The 16,390-nt window shown below is 38.4% G+C and overlaps 1 protein-coding gene across 3 annotated transcripts in view; it reads right to left on the reverse strand.

Moving 5' to 3' along the window:
- Nucleotides 1–16,390, reverse strand: part of LOC148369707 (histone deacetylase 4-like) — an 81,585-nt gene that overhangs the window by 16,258 nt on the left and 48,937 nt on the right. For all 3 annotated transcript variants that reach the window (XM_088331847.1, XM_088331846.1, XM_088331845.1), the window contains 9 exons: nt 12,062–12,212; nt 10,768–10,891; nt 9,425–9,543; nt 7,256–7,384; nt 7,069–7,175; nt 5,976–6,104; nt 5,714–5,906; nt 2,593–2,825; nt 482–700 (listed from right to left, as the gene is read on the reverse strand). In XM_088331847.1, the coding sequence (XP_088187973.1) occupies nt 482–700; nt 2,593–2,825; nt 5,714–5,906; nt 5,976–6,104; nt 7,069–7,175; nt 7,256–7,384; nt 9,425–9,543; nt 10,768–10,891; nt 12,062–12,212 (1,404 nt within the window). The remainder of the gene's footprint in view (nt 1–481; nt 701–2,592; nt 2,826–5,713; nt 5,907–5,975; nt 6,105–7,068; nt 7,176–7,255; nt 7,385–9,424; nt 9,544–10,767; nt 10,892–12,061; nt 12,213–16,390) is intronic.

Here is a 16,390-nt window from a genome sequence, read left to right on the forward strand (position 1 = left end):
TGGCCTTGTCTTCAAACGTAGGTCAAGGTAAATTATACTAGTTGAATTAGACTGATCCTGCTGAGTAATAACTTGTAGGTAATAATTGTTTGAGATATAAACGTACACATATGTGGCTTATCCCAGCATCTCTAGAACTCCCATTTATGAAAACTGATAGAAAACGCCAAACTTCTCAGCAATTGAGCTACCTCTAAAATTTATTTTATTTAAACCAAACTTCACAGCGATTGTTCTTTTGTGTAATGGAACACAATTCGGGGGTAAGACGGTGACTTTTTGCAATTTTGAAAATAGGCTCCACCCTCGGCCGCACGAGCGCAGCTCACTCTGTGGTGGAAATGCTGGCTTCTGATGCAGCAATATGCAATAGGGGGTAATAGATCCCAGAAACTGCTAAGTAAGAAGGATGAACTAGCAAGGGATTACAGTATTCATGTTTTGAAATCGCTGAATCCAATGTCGACCACCTCCATCTTACATGTCTGAAGAGAAGCTCCTGCTCGGCCTGCCTTTCCCTTTCTCGGTGCTGTTGCAGGGCTTCCTCCTGAAGCTCCTCCGAGTCGGGCGGTTCCTGCTTGATGGTGACCCCTTGCGGAAGTGTCCCAACATCTTGGTGCTCTCTCAGTTCCTCCTCCGTTTCCTCCGGGTGGCTCTGGTGCTGACGGCCCACAGGCGACTCACCAGGCTTGGCTATCAACTATGCGGACGCAGAGCCATCAGTGTGAGAAAAGACTTCAAAGTACAGCGCATTTTACCTCTCTGTGAGACGTTAGATGATTTGATAGAGTTTATGAAATAATAACAATGCCAAAGCCTGTGTCCCATATCAGCAATGATCACACTTAAAGAACATTGAGGCTCATGTTGACATTTTTCCCCCCGAAAATATTTGTTTCAAAACAAGATGCAGGCAGAGTTATTTTGTAAATATGTCACAAAAAACTGCAAACGAAATGTTGGCTTGAGGAGGAGCATGCTGTGTTGCATTGCTCTACCCATCCCTAGCGCCCAGCTAATCAAATTGTTTTGTGTGATGGTTTGCGTTTGTGCGTAATTATAGTGTGTTGGTTGTTTTTTTTTTATCATCAAGTGTCTCAACAGTGAGCATACATTATCTAATGAGCTTCCATATAAGGAATACTTTAGCAAAGTAATCCAAAATGTAGTCTGTTGGTGCGACAAATAGACTAAACTGTAGGTAAAACTGTGCCCTTTTTATGATGGACCGAACATTATGCACAATTAGAGTATCTGTGCATGCACCAACCTCAATTAAGTTGGAATATTGCGGAGAAATTTGCACAAGTATCTTTTTTTTTACCTTTTTTTCAGGCAACACAGACATGTGATTTTGTTCTGTTGTAAACGATGGTTTCTGCGGTAATCGACCGAATTGTATTCGCTTGTTATTATTCCTTGAGGACGAAAGGAAACTTCATGGACGACGTTGAAGGTGATAATACGGAGAGACAATTGGAGCGTTTTTAAATAAATAACTTCCACTGCTGTTCAATTCAGATGTATAAATTGAGGACTTCATTTGTGTGAGAATAAGTTGAAATACCGTTTTAAATATTGAAAAGAATACTGTCCAACCACCTGTTTTGCTCCTGTTATGTTACTTGATTTGTTATGCATTACATAGATAATGTTGGCAAAAACTAATTTCTCTAGAAGGGCGTCAAAAATGTTTTCAGACGTCACCACAGTGTTTTAGAGTGTATGCGTTTTGGAAAAGAGCAGCTTGCCGTTTTACACTGTGCTGCCACGGAAAAGAATGAGCAACACCATATTTTAAATCAAAGTTTTTACAATATAGCAAAAAAGCAATGGCCTGTCGTCCAGAATTTACAGTACTAAAATAATGTATTACAAAATACAAATATTTGTTTTAAATATATGTTTTTAACGTTAAAAAGCAAATAAAATAAAAAAGGAAAGACTTCAAAGTGTCGGAAACACAGCAGACCAACTTCAAATGACTGAAATTGCTTTTAACAAAGCTGTTCTCTGATAGGTACTGTACGGAATTTGGAACATTTCTACTAGCTGACGCCATTTTCTGGCTTGTAACATAATTGCAGCTTCTGTCAAGCTCCTTATTTTGCGCATGCAAGCACACACAGTTCTTGGACTGTATTTAAACAGGCCTTTCTTACTTTTACCATTTTGCAAGCAGTCAGCCTCCACCCCATCCCCCCCTGTACTTTTACTGAATGTGTTGTACACCCTAAATAGTTTTGGTTCGATAAAAAAAAAGCAAAAAACAGATCAGCGCGAAGGAGGAAAAAAAAAACCTACAAAATGGCTCTTTTAACCCAGTTGGGCATGGTGTACTTAATTAATTAATAGAGACATTACTCGACGTTCAGCTTTTTAAGGACACCTTCAACGACCCTTTAAACGTAGTGTTAGAAAATGTGTACATGTGTGTAAAGGTCAACCCCAAGAGAGCTTTTGTAGGGTGTTCGGTTTAAGCTACAGATTCTCCCGATTTCTCAAATTCACGTTACAAATTAGGATTCCATCAGGGACCTGCAATCTCTCAAATCTATAACCTGACACCCCCTCTATCTTTCGTAGTCTTACTTTGTTGAATTGAAGCTGTTGCTGCTGTTGCTGCTGAAACTGCTGTTTGTGCTTCTCCAGAAACTGTTGGTGCTGCTGCTGGACCACCAGCTGTTGAAGTGCAAGCGCTTGGGCATGGGCTTGAGCGGCACTCCCTTGAGGCAGCGGCGCCGACTGGGTGCGACCAAGTGGTCGGTGCTGGCGCTGCAGTTTAGCCATGGAGGCTGCCGGTGACATGGACAAGCCGCTAACCCCTGTGGGACAGACAGTAAATAAAATAACTTCTGTGATGGGGTCTTAAAACACGACCACACACTTTTTATTCGTCTTTCAGACTTAAAAAAAGAATAATTGACCCAAACCCATTACCTCCTCTTTCACCTACCCACTTTGTCATGTTTCTTTATTCTCCCCCTTCCATTTCTTTGATGAGGGCAAGGGAATTATTATAAGCTACCGGCTTACTCACTTCAAGCTGTGTTTGTTGTGACATAACATATGCGAAAATTGTCCGTTTCTTTTTATACATGTATTTCTGTGGGTTTTTCTTATTTCTTAATTCCTCTAACTTGCCCAAGACACACATTAGGAAATGGTGCCCCTACAAACCTAGTGGTTAAGGGACCCCGCCCCAACCAAACCCAACAATGTAGGGTAATGTCAAAATTTAGTCAAATTTTCTTTTCCACGGTTGCACAGCCTGCCAAAACATGGCCATGTGTCGACAAAAATCAAGCTAGTACAAAAGATTCTGCCCACAGAACCGAGGATTGTTTTCTATTTGCTATTTATGAAACAAGTAGACCTCCGTAAATAATTTTAAAACCATTATTTACGGTTACTTTTAGTATTATTTTAGAGACAATCGGAGTTACAATATTGTTAAGAATGAGTCAGCCAAAGCTTTAAAGTAATAATTTCATAGAACGACAGCAATAGTAGGGTTCCTTTTACATATTAATCTGAGAACATGACAACGATTTATGACACTTCTTGTGTAATTAAACCAATCGGCTTTTCATTTTTATATCAAACAACTTTTTTTCCATGTTGTGGGAATAGCATCAAAATTGCTCAGTCTCAAAGATAATCTAAAGATTTATTACATTGCTATGCCGATCAATCAAATGATAACAGATGATAAGTATATTGTATAACTTCAATACAACTATACAATAATTATTACATTTAACATGATCGTTATTTACTTGACTATAAATTCCCCTTCAATAACTACACAACAGTCTTTATTACCATATTTTCCACACTACAAATCGCACTGGATTTCCGTGCACCCCCCCAAAAAATATATTTTGTCATATATATTTCATATATGAGGCGCACTGGGTTATAAGGCGCACGGAATTAAAACTATGGTGAGCTACTGTATTTATTTGTGTATAACCACTGTACATTTAATACACTTTTGGTATATATTAGTGATATCAGTGATCAGTAAAAAAATGTTAACCAAAACTTTAAAACATTGAAAGGGGAATCAAACCCGGTTTGCAACGGTGAGAACGCAGAAACCCAATTTTATTCATCTTTCAGGACGAAATTTGAGTTTTCTCCATTTTTTGACATTCGTTTCTGGCACCATGAGAAAAAACAGTGTGATAAAAGGATAAAATGTAATGCCTTTACGTATTTAATATGCATCATTAGTGGTTTAAGTGTGCTCTCACCACCATGACACGGATTCGATTCACGTTGCACACAATGCTTTGCAATTACAGTATTTTCCGCACTATAAGGCGCACCGGGTTATAGGGCGCACCCCGAAAAAATAGTTTTTGGTCCTATATTTGACATGCATAAGACGCACCGGATTATAAGGCGCTACAATGGGAACGCTGACAAAACAGTCAGATAGTTCAGTCAAACTTATTACCCCCTTAACATTCCCAAAGCTTGCAAAGACGCAAATACGTGTCGAGAACACGTGCGGATGCAGTGTCTGTACGATGTCACTCAAATGCATCGTTCCATCATTCGGAAGGTTAAAGTCTTGGGATTCAAGAAATGCCAACAATTCCTTAGTTTCTATTTTCTTTTTTGCTTGCAACTTTACTGTGCATATGACAATACACACTTGGAATAGAGTTTAATTTAAAAATAAACACTCCATTCCATCCATTATCTGCACCGCTTATCACAGAAACATCAAGTTCAGTCTGAAACAAGATACAGGGAAAATATATAGCCAGAGTAGCTCACCGAAGTCGTTGTGTTCAATAATAATGTGCAGCCATGGTCCTCTTATATCCGTGAGTTTAGTAAATCCAGAAGAATAAAATACAAATACAGAATAGTAAAAAATGCTTTCTGTATGCCGTCAACCACGTGCTATACACATTCATCTTTTTCGGCCAATTGCAGGCTTTGTTTTGCCGCTTCAGCCTATGCCAGCCTGTAAATGATAAAAAAGATCCGCCCCTTGACCTCCGAATAACTTTAGCCAATAGTGACCGATTCAACTGATGATTGACACATCTTTTTCGGACAATTGCAGGCTTTGTTTTGCAGCTTAAGCCTATGCCAGCCTGTAAATGATAAAAAGGATCCGCCCCTTGACATCCGAATAACTTTAGCCAATAGTGATCGATTCAAATGATGATTGACACATTGGTTAGCCAATGAAACGCCGGTAAATAAATCCCAGCATACACCGCGGACTACTTGGCGTTCGGGGGAAAATCTAGTTGGCGGATGCAAGTTAGTTGGAAGACTTTGCAACTTAATATTGATCCATAAATAAGGCGCATTGTATTATAAGGCGCATGGTCAGCTTTTGAAAAAAATAAAGGCTTTTAAGTGCGCTTTATAGTGCGGAAAATACGGTATGTTTTTTTCGATTGGTCAATCATTGCACAAATAATAATAATAATAATAATAATTTCCTTGTATTGTCATTCTGTGTAACAATGTACACAGAACAGATATGTATCGTATAATCTTGCGTAATGCATATCTATAAATACTGTATGCATTTCCAATTGTATCTATCATTTTTTTGCGATACATGAGAATCACACTGAAATTTCTAGCAAATTAGGGGTTTTATGAGCTTTTAATAATCTGGAAAATACAGTATTTTGGTTCTCATATACTGTAATTAGCTAACAGTAACTTCCTTTACCTGTCACTAGGGGGCTCTGTGCAGGAGTCTGCTCCATTAGTACCATGTGCTGGTGCAGCGGATTGTGTCCGCTGTGGCCTCCTGTCCCTACTGAAACTTCAGGCAGATAGGGGGTCAAGTGGCCACCTGAGACAAAAGGGGGGCTGAGGGAAAGCGCTGGTTGTAGACTTCCATCCTGCTGAGCAGATGTCACCTGGAAGAAGATGAAATGTGAAGGTGTTTTCTTGTTCCTCCTTGTTCCGACATCAAGGTACTTTCTTACATTAGATGCAGCCGTTGCGGTGGCAGTGGCAGGCAAGCCCAAGGTGATGTTTGGCAAAGACGGTGAGGTGTAGAGTGATAGCTGGCTAATGGAGCCCCGCTCAGCACCACTGCACACTCTCAAGGATGCCTGCAAGTGCAAGAACAATTAAACACACGATCAGAGGGAGTGAACCTCCGCTAACATATTTAAAAAAAATAGTGGTTGGCTGAGCCTACTTTGTCCCCACTCAAAACAATAGTAATAAGAGAATATGATAAATTTATATGAATAATATAACTTTGGCGCCGAAGTGCGAATTTCGGCATCTAACTGCAGCGTTGAAGTGTGTTACGCAAGTAAAATTACTGTTACTGTGCAGATCCTCCACTAAAGAAAAAAACAAACAAAAAAAACGCATTATACTCTCTCAGGCCTGATAATTGATCTTACCCACTATGGCCTAGGAGCTATATGTGGTCTGGTGTCCATGTTTGAGGCATTTCAAATACTATTATTAAAATGATAGGGTGGTGAAACTTAACTGTTATAAAGGTTGGGAGGATGGTAGATGCTGACTGAAACTACTACTATTCTGGTTCAAAAAAGGCAAACTTTGACATTGTTTGCTGTGATTATCATTACAGTAAATTATAAGGATAAAACTGATTGAATAGTTACTTAAATATGATCTAAAACAAAAACAAATACAACTGTAGATTTATCAAAAATACTAGCAGTAAAATAAGCTTATTCTAAAGAATATTCCAAGTTACAATTGAAATGGCAAATGTGGAAGTCTCGACTTGATGGCAAGTTTATGTTCACAAGCCTCCTCCACACACCACTCCTGCTTCTAATGGTTGCCACAAATAGAATCTTGCAGGCTCCTCAGCGTCCTTCTCTGCTGATTTGTCATCTGAAGTGCATTCACGCACACATATTGCTGGGTTTTCATGTCAATAATTAACAAGCACCAGAATTTGAGCACCGTCAAAAAAAAGAAAAAAAAAAGAAAATGCACAAGTAATATAGCAGAATATGTGCATGAAGGTTTAATGCTGAACTGTTATGACTAAATTGGATTGAATGTTGACATTATAATGTCAATTACCTCTTTGCTGTTGGAGATTGACACAATGCCATTTTCATTGGGGATATTGTTGGAACTGTTGTTTGGGGAACTTGGACCAGAGCCTGGGGCGCTGCTACATGCAGAATCTGCGTAGAACCAGAACAATGAATGTATCCAGTCCAAAAACAATTGATTAAATGTCATGGAAACCCTGAAGAGCCACTACCTGCCATGTCAAGAGAGCGTTTTTTTGCAGAGGTGATGGGGCTGTCTCGACGACGCAGGAGAGGACTGCTCCTTCGCTCGCTCACTTTCTGCTTCAGCCGTGAGCGCAGCTTCAAGTTGGGTTCAGAAGCTGGGAATGTTTCAAAATAACTTTAGGGACCAAAAGTGTTAGAGTGCTATTGATTGGAGTTTTTTTTATGTCCAACACATGTGAACTCTATTCTCAAATATTGGGTTTATGCACTTGATATTACTTCAATAAGGCATAGAAGCTCTTTCTTATAAATCCAATTTGGCAACTTAACTCACATGCCACTTCCCATTATTGTACATAACAATTTAGATGCCTTTTTAAAAAGGCAATTTCTAACAGATGATCTAGCTAAAAACATTTATTAAATAATTAAATAATTCAAGAGGCACTTTTATCCACCTTTGTATGTTTTCACAATACCGTAAAGCAGAGAAAAGCACTTTAGCTCAACACCACTCATACAAAGCTAATACTCGATTTGCAACCGTTTGAGGACTTTTAAAGAAGGTTGCACAATCTGACAAAATGGCAACTGTCGTTCCAATAAAAAAGGATAAAGATCTGATAGTTAGTCACTTACACTATAATATTCAATCAGCCGACAAAACCTATCAGAAAGATTCCTCATTAGAACATATTTTTAACTTGGTTGTGTCCCTTCTTTACCTCTCTGTAATATGCCCAAGGCACTGGCGTGCTCATCCTTCACCATTGGCATGGCTCAGGATGTGTGCAGCGCTTATGTGTTTTTAATGGGCCCATGAACTTCAATAAGTACTGCGGTTTTTTAGATTTTTTTTCCGCACATCTGGGGGTGTCTCTGTGCATGAACACCGACTTAGTTAAGATTGACAGCTTGACTGCGTTTGATGAATAAGATTGACAACTGCCTGGCAACGTCCGCAAACGACTTTTTTAATTGCGATATTACAATTTAGTTTTTTTCCCATGGAAAAACTGAAGAAAAAAAACCCCACAACCACCGTTTCAAATTGATTTTTTGAAGTGAAACAAAGTGACAGTCTTCCTTTTGACAGCCGTCATTGCAACGTCACACTCGTGTACAGTACAAGTCTGTCAACGTTACTAAGTGAAGCTGTGAAATTGTCTGCATTCTAACTCAGTTAATCACCCGAAAGAAGAGGAGGCACAGCACATCTTTCTCTTGTAGGAAAAAGTGACAACAAACACAGCAAAAAACATTTTTTTCATTGGGTCTCATGAGGATCTGCCAAACTTTGTGTCTACCTTCATATCCATTCTCTGTGCTATGTATGTACAAAGCACGAGTGCTTCATGGTAAGGAAGCGAAGGTGCAAGTGTACTTTATTCTAGGACAGTACACTTGCGCGTAATAATGGTGTGAAAAATGAATCACGATTACCTTTGCACACATTTAGTTTTAGCCCTGTTTTGAATACACATACCGTTAATGTGTCCATATTTACGTTAAAAAATGTATTGGCTAACCAATGTGTCAATCCACATTTGAATCTGTCACTGGCTAAAGATTTATGAAACTGAAGTGGTCATGGCGTTTTATTATTTTTTTCTCAGTACAGGCCAAACATAAATTTTTACAGGCTAAATACCATGAACAGAGCTCATAATTGGCCAAAAGTGGGGTCAATCAAAACGTCTGAGGCTAGCGGAAGTATTGAAAATAATTTGACGAGTCTGTTTATTTTTTAAAGGGGAGAAATAAAGCCAAGAAGATGGATTGCAATGAAGATCTACAGTGCAAGAATGCTTTGAGGCAGATTTTTTTAATCTGTCAGAATTATTATGTTTTTTAAGTAAATATTTTACACGGTTGGATTCACTGGACTTATGTCAATGTACCCACACCATACGGGGAACTGTATCATGAGTAGAAATTCCCAGCACTTTTGGGCCAGCTATCCCGTTTTTATAGTTTTAGGGTATATGGTTTCCAACTGATTGTGATGTTTCTGAGATAAGTATATTTGAATTTGTCGTCTTGCCTTGAATCCTAAAAGTTGAAGCTTTGGCATGACGCATTTATGTGACTGGTGACATTTTACAGACACGTATTTGTTTATCTAAAGTCCCAATGGCGGAACGATAAGGGTTAAACTAATGCATGTGTGTGTATTTGTGTTGCGTTTGCCTCACCTGTCTTCCGAAGAGGGAAGTCATCCCGTGGATTGTAGACTCCAAGAACAGGGTGATTGTATGTGGACATAACAGTCTGCGGAGGTGAACTCTGGTCTAAAGAACTGTGCTGAGTTTTTCTACGGAAGAAAAAAAAATCTCATGGTAACTTGTCATATCCTAAGGTGTAAAAAAAAAAAAAAAAAAAAAAAAAAGTCATGTGTGTTTTGGTGAATTTGTAGCGATGACAATCATGTCATCCACACGATTACAGAGTGGAAACAGCAAGTGTGCACACCTGGAAAGAGCTTTAGAGATGCAACAATGACAACTTGGGGACGAGTATCAAAGTTAAGAGCCCCTCTCACCGGGTTCCAATAAACTGTTCTCAAATGTGTATGAATCTGTTTGTGTCTTTTTTTCTTATAGCTGGACACTGTCCATTTATCAGCACTACAGTAAAGCAGAAGATAACAGAGTTGTAGAAGTGTACACACCCTTCTAGATTGGATGTGGCTGTGTTCGAAATTATCCAACTACTGAAAGTCAGGTTAAATGGCAGTCAGCACTGTTCACTGCCACCATTTAGGTAGCCCCTGAGGAACCCCAAATGAATACCAGATGTTCTAGTAGGCTGTTGGGACATGCTCTTTTCTGTCTGGCAGAGGCGTCAAGAGTTTTGGTATGATACTACAAGGAACCTCTTAAAATTTTGTCTCAAAACATCTCAAAGAATGACACCAATTTGTGTGATTAAAAAAAATAAAGGACGTACAATGCTAACTCCACTTAAAGTGCATTAAAAAAAATCTAAATGTCACTTATTTAAATTTAATTTATGAAAGCTTTTGGAACCAATATCACATTTACAAAGAGGCTTTCAGAACAAGGTACCAATATATGGCCCAGTGAGAATATCAGCACAGACATTGAACATACTGGCAAATGTCAGGTTTAGCCTTATTTGCTAGTTTGATAATCGGTAAAAAATCTGTTTAAAACTGCGTCATTTCACGTATTTAAAAGTATCTGATCAGCACTGGCTCTTGATCACATTGGCTAAGACCCAGAGCCAGTAGTGATCAAATATAGTCCTGTCCCACACCAAGAGGAATTGGAAACATTTACATTAAAAGTATTCATTTAGTTTAAAATGATAGGAACATGAAATATGCTTTTTAGGTTAACAAAAAAAATTGTCAGCTTTTTCTTTTTTTTTAACTTTACGCAACTGAATATCAGCTTAATAAATCCGGTATCGATATACTTAACCACTAATAATTGGTATCAGCCCAGTAAAAATGATAGAAGTCGATCTTTCCGAGGGACAACTGGTATTACTTTTTTAAATGAGGTTATCTCACCTGTACCAGTAAGGAGCATCGTTGAGGGGACCACCCTGGTTGAGGCTTCTCTGGGCCAGGGCTTTTTTTTTGTTGAGGACAAACTCCTGAAGACGCATTTTTACTTCTGTACTTGCCACAGCACCTGCAGGAAAATGATACAACTGGATATGAAAATTACATCCTTCAAAGTGTGTGGAGACTGCCAACTTTTACACAAACATTCCTCTGAAAACATAAAAAGTGCAAATTTATCCCTCACTAGTTCCAGTCATACGGAGTGTAAACAGCGCTCAAGGACTGCTGTCCACTTACAGCAGCCAGCATTAATAACTGGACCTGCCTCGCGCCAAGGCCACCAGCTTAGACAGCTCTTGGAACACATTCACTAAGCAGTATCTCCGAGGGAATTGGAAAGAGCGTGACATTTACAGAAACATTCAGTCATGCACTAAGTTAGATTCAACACTTGCACTTTTCGGTTTATTTTCACACTTATTATATCTTTTACTGAACAAATATGCTCAATCAAGCCTTTTTTATATTACTGTTTGAATGTTTCTTACATAACATGTTTGGAAAAATGGGGAAACACATATTCCACTCTGACTAACGCATTAATCGTTTTTACAAAAATAAGAGCTCATAGATTTATCGTCCAATCACATATCTACACAAGGGTTGTGAGGGTGCTCTTGGCTCATCTCCACTTCAGGCCGCCAATCACAGAGCAAAAACAAAAGACAACCATCAACCCACTAGTTTTTAAAAAGAGGAAAAATGAAACAACATCAATCAACCTGCCAACTGTATTTTGGGGGACGCTGGACGAATTCCCGGCACCTGAAGAAAACCCACTCAGGCACAGGGAAAACATGCAAACTTCACACAAGGGCAGACTACATTTGGAATTAAAACTGGGACGTTTAAGTCGTGAGGCTGACGTGCTACTTGTCTAACGCGTGCTGCCACAAAAACACATCTAAACACCTAAGATAATATAGCAATGATAATGTATACACTGTATCATAAGCCACTATAATACAGTATATAGGTATGGCCTTCAAGAGAAGCATAATTTGGGGATAATAAAATCCAGAACAAAAGCAAAAATCATAAAAACATTTTAATTATGGAACTATCAAGATGAAAATTTGAGGGTGCCAGAATTTGTTACTTTAATTATGTAAATTAATATTGGTAAATGGTTTTCATTCCATTCAGCGAGTAATCCAGGTAAAATAAAACACTTTAGGGCTAGTTATGCTAGGTTAAAACCAAACCCTGCTATTAGACTTTTGGTTGGGACACTTACTCTCCTGCCCCCTTTCCTTGTTCTTCAGCAGCTGCAATTTCTGCTCACGCTGCTGTTTCTCTAGCTCTTGCTCCAGACGATGGTTTTCCATTTTTCTTTGGTGCTCCAACAGCTCCTGTTGGTGCTTGATTGCCAGCAGCTCCTGCTGTTGCTGTAAAAAAAAAAAAGTCAATGATCATCAGGAGTACCGCAATAACAATTTAATTATTTATTTATGACAAACAAATGTTTCTTTGACGGTACTGTATAATGACAATGAAATTAATTAAATTCTCTTCTACTAACCCGGTGCTTCTCAATTATTTTCTGCCAGAGGAAACAGGTTGGGAACATCCCATAAAAAATGTTACAATCTGAAAGCAAACCTTATTGGACTTGTTTCTCTTTTGAGTACATTTAAAGGGGCTCTGTGTAATAATTGAATAGAAGATGTTGCTGGATTGTGTAGAACAACTGAAAAGGAGTGCTACAAAGCACAAGGAAAATTACAAACTACAGACACTTAAAGTGACCAAATTGCATCATTTTCCACATAATTCTTTTGCCCAGCTTTTGACAAGATTTTTGGTTTTCTGAGATCCCCGGAGTAGCAATCATGTCAGCTACCTGTATGTGAGCCTCATGTTATGTATATATAAATAAATAAATAAATAAATAAAAAGGGGGGGGCGTAATAAGAGGGATCGTGAAAAATAGCCAAATATAGTGTTAGACATGAGCTCAAAATTAGAGGTAGTTAAGATGAGTGTCTTGCCAAAGACACTTTTATACTATTTCCGGTCCCTTCTAGTTTTTGTTCACATATCACAATTCCTTGAATAGGATAAGTGGATATTAGGGTTCATTTGGTGTGGTGAAAAAACCCAGCATTAGATACAGGCCTCGCAGCTTTCCAAAATTAGAGGGGGGCTGGCCTTGCCTAGCCTGAAGGAATACTTCTGCGCGGCACAAATTAGACGCCAGATTTATTGGTGTGAAGATGGAAAAATATCAAATTAGGGATGGAAAACACGGGGGTACTAAATTTTATAGCACATAGAAATATATTTAAAAATGTAGGTAACCAAGTGGGAGGAATAGTCAATAGGAATATTGATTAAGATTGTTTGCAAATACAATTAGGAAATGGAGGCAAGAATTCTGATTTGGTTTGCCTTTGACAACAGGTTTATTCCCGGACAGAATGATAAATGGTTCCAACAATGGGGACGCAAAGGTATTACAACAATAAGTAAGATAGTTGAAATTGGCAAGCAGCAAAGTTTTGTGGAATTGAAAGAAAATTTGGATAGCAGGGAAGAGACTATTTTCATGACTTTCTATAGAAGGACTAGTATTACAAAGAGAACAAATAAATGACTTGAAAGAGTCTATAAAGGTAAAACCTTTAGAGCAATTTCTGATATGGCATGTAGGTGGGCATTCATCACTTTATTGAACAAAAATGGGAAAGAGAGATAGATTCAAAAATAACAGGAGACGAATGTAGGAATATTTGTTAAACACAGTGCATATCCACTACCTCCCAATTTCTGAAAGAATTCAACTGGAAGAATGTGGTCACATTTTAACTGACCCCCAAATTGAAGTGAGGTTTTTCAGAGGTTCAACAACAATGCTGGAGTAGATATTGACCACAAGTATATATTTTGGCTTTGCCCAAGAATACAAGACTACGGAGACAAATTATGGTTTGTTGTGGGATAGTGGAGCAGTGGGTTTTCACTGTAGAGAGAATATTTGTAATGGAGAGGACCACATTTCGAATAAGAATACAGAAGGACCAATTCATCGACAAATGGGAAAAATTGATGGAATTTAAGGAAAATTTGCTTATGGACAATGAAGACAATGAAGACTGGACTTTCGAGAATGACTTGAGCATGCAAGATATTCCCCAACACTGCATTGTTTTTATGCTTTTGATTTTTTTTCTTTGTTTTTTTCCGATTCCTTTTCCCCTCTGTTTCTTGTAGATTTCAAAAAGAAAAAAGGCATAATAAAAATGATGTTACAAAAAATAAAAACAGAGTCCCTGACCTATGAGTGCTTTAAACTCGCGTGTATATACTGGACTGTCTCAGAAAATTAGAATATTGTGATAAAGTTCTTTATTTTCTGTAATGCAATTAAAAAAACAAAAATGCCATACATTCTGGATTCATTACACATCAACTGAACTATTTCAAGCCTTTTATTATTTGAATATTGCTGATTTTGGCTTACAGCTGAAAAAAACTCAAAAATCCTATCTCAAAATATTAGAATACTTCCTCAGACCAAGTAAAAAAAATAATTTTATAACAGCAAAACTAAATCAAACATTTGAAAATGTCCATTGATGCACTCAGTACTTGGTTGGGAATCCTTTTGCACGGATTACTGCATCAATCCGGCGTGGCATGGAGGCAATCAGCCTGTGGCATTGCTGAGGTGTTATTGATGCCCAGGATGCTTCGATAGCGGCCTTCAGCTGATTTGCATTTGTAGGTCTGGTGTCTTTCATCTTCTTCTTAACTATAACCCACAAATTTTCGATGGGGTTCAGGTCAGGGGAATTAGCAGGCCAATCAAGGACAGTGATGCCATGGTCAGTGCACCAGTTACTGGTGGTTTTGGCACTGTGGGCAGGTGCCAGATCATGCTGGAAAATGAAATCCTCATCTCCATAGAGCTTTTCAGCAGATGGAAGCATGTAGTGCTCTAAAATCTCTTGGTACACAGTTGCATTTACTCTGGACTTGATGAAACACAGTGGACCAACACCAGCAGCTGACATGGCTCCCCAAACCATTGCTGACTGTGGGAACTTCACACTGGATTTCAAGCAACTTGGATTTTGCTCCTCTCCAGCCTTTCTCCAGACTCTGGCGCCTTGACTTCCAAATGAAATGCAAAACTTGCTTTCGTCTGAAAAGAGGACTTTGGACCACTCTGCAACTGTCCAGTGCTTCTTCTCCATAGCCCAAGTCAGACGCTTCTTGCGTTGTCTTGAGTTCAGAAGTGGCTTGACCATGGGAATACGGCTATTGTAGCCCATTTCCCGGACACGTCTGTGAACTGTGGCTTTTGATACCTGGACTCCAGCTTCAGCCCACTGTCTTTGAAGCTCCCCCAAATTCTGTAAGCGGCTCTTCTTCACAATTTTGTTGTTGGTTGTGCAGCGTTTCCGGCCACATTTTTCCTTTCCAACAGACTTTTTGTGGATATGCTTTGAAACTGCACTCTGTGAACAGCCTGCTCTTTGAGAAATTTCTTTTTGTGTCTTACCCTCCTGATGGAGGGTATCAATGATGGTCCTCTGGACAGCAGTCAGATCAGCAGTGATTTAGTTTACTGAACCAAGCTGAGTGTTTTTAAGGCTCAGGAAACCCTCGCAAGGTGTTTCAAGTTAATTAGATGATTCAGGTGATTAGTTGAATAGCCTACTTGTATACGTTTTCATGATATTCTAATATTTTGAGATAGGATTTTTGAGTTTTCTTAAGCTGTAAGCCAAATTCAGCAATATTCAAATAATAAAAGGCTTGAAATAGTTCAGTTGATGTGTAATGAATCCAGAATGTATGACATTTTTGTTTTTTTAATTGCATTACAGAAAATAAAGAACTTTATCACAATATTCTAATTTTCTGAGACAGTCCAGTATATGATAGTCAATGTACTTTTTCTTATTTTAAGTTTAAAATGTATTTTGGATTTTGAACGAGACACTAAAAAGTACACAATGTCCATTTAAAATGAAAGCACTTTGTCTAATATTGAATGTGTTTAACAAAAAAATGAATATGATGCCCCAAAGGATATTTTTGTACTGTATTTACCGCATCTGCAAAATATTACCAAGGTACAATCAAATTGTACCCATGTATCACTGTGTATATCATACTGCCAGGGTCCCAAGGATACCTGCCCTTAGTAATAATGCAAAACAAATAAAAGGTCAAAACGGGGAAGCTCTTACAAACAGAAATGACATAATGAAAAAACATGAAGAAAATATAAATGTCGTAACGAAGGAAGGATATGAGGCACACTAGAAGACCAAGGGAAAGGGATAAAGAAGAAAAATGACATAAGACAAAAAGACAATAAGGAAAAGGTTGAATGATAATAAAACAGCAAAAAAAGTAGGAGAGACGGCAAAGCGAAGATAAAATATGAGCAAGGAGGAGACTAGTGTGGGCAAAGAGAGACTCACTCAAGCTAACATAATCCTTCGTACTGCAATCTAATCTCCTGCCTCACAATCATTTTACTCAGATTTAGGAGCACATTACAAGCATAATGTTAGGACAGATACTAAACGAGCTGCTGGATATTTTTCAG

Source organism: Urocampus carinirostris, chromosome 3 (assembly GCF_059441175.1).
Source record: "Urocampus carinirostris isolate Australia breed hairy pipefish chromosome 3, RoL_Ucar_1.0, whole genome shotgun sequence".
NCBI lineage: Eukaryota > Metazoa > Chordata > Actinopteri > Syngnathiformes > Syngnathidae > Urocampus > Urocampus carinirostris.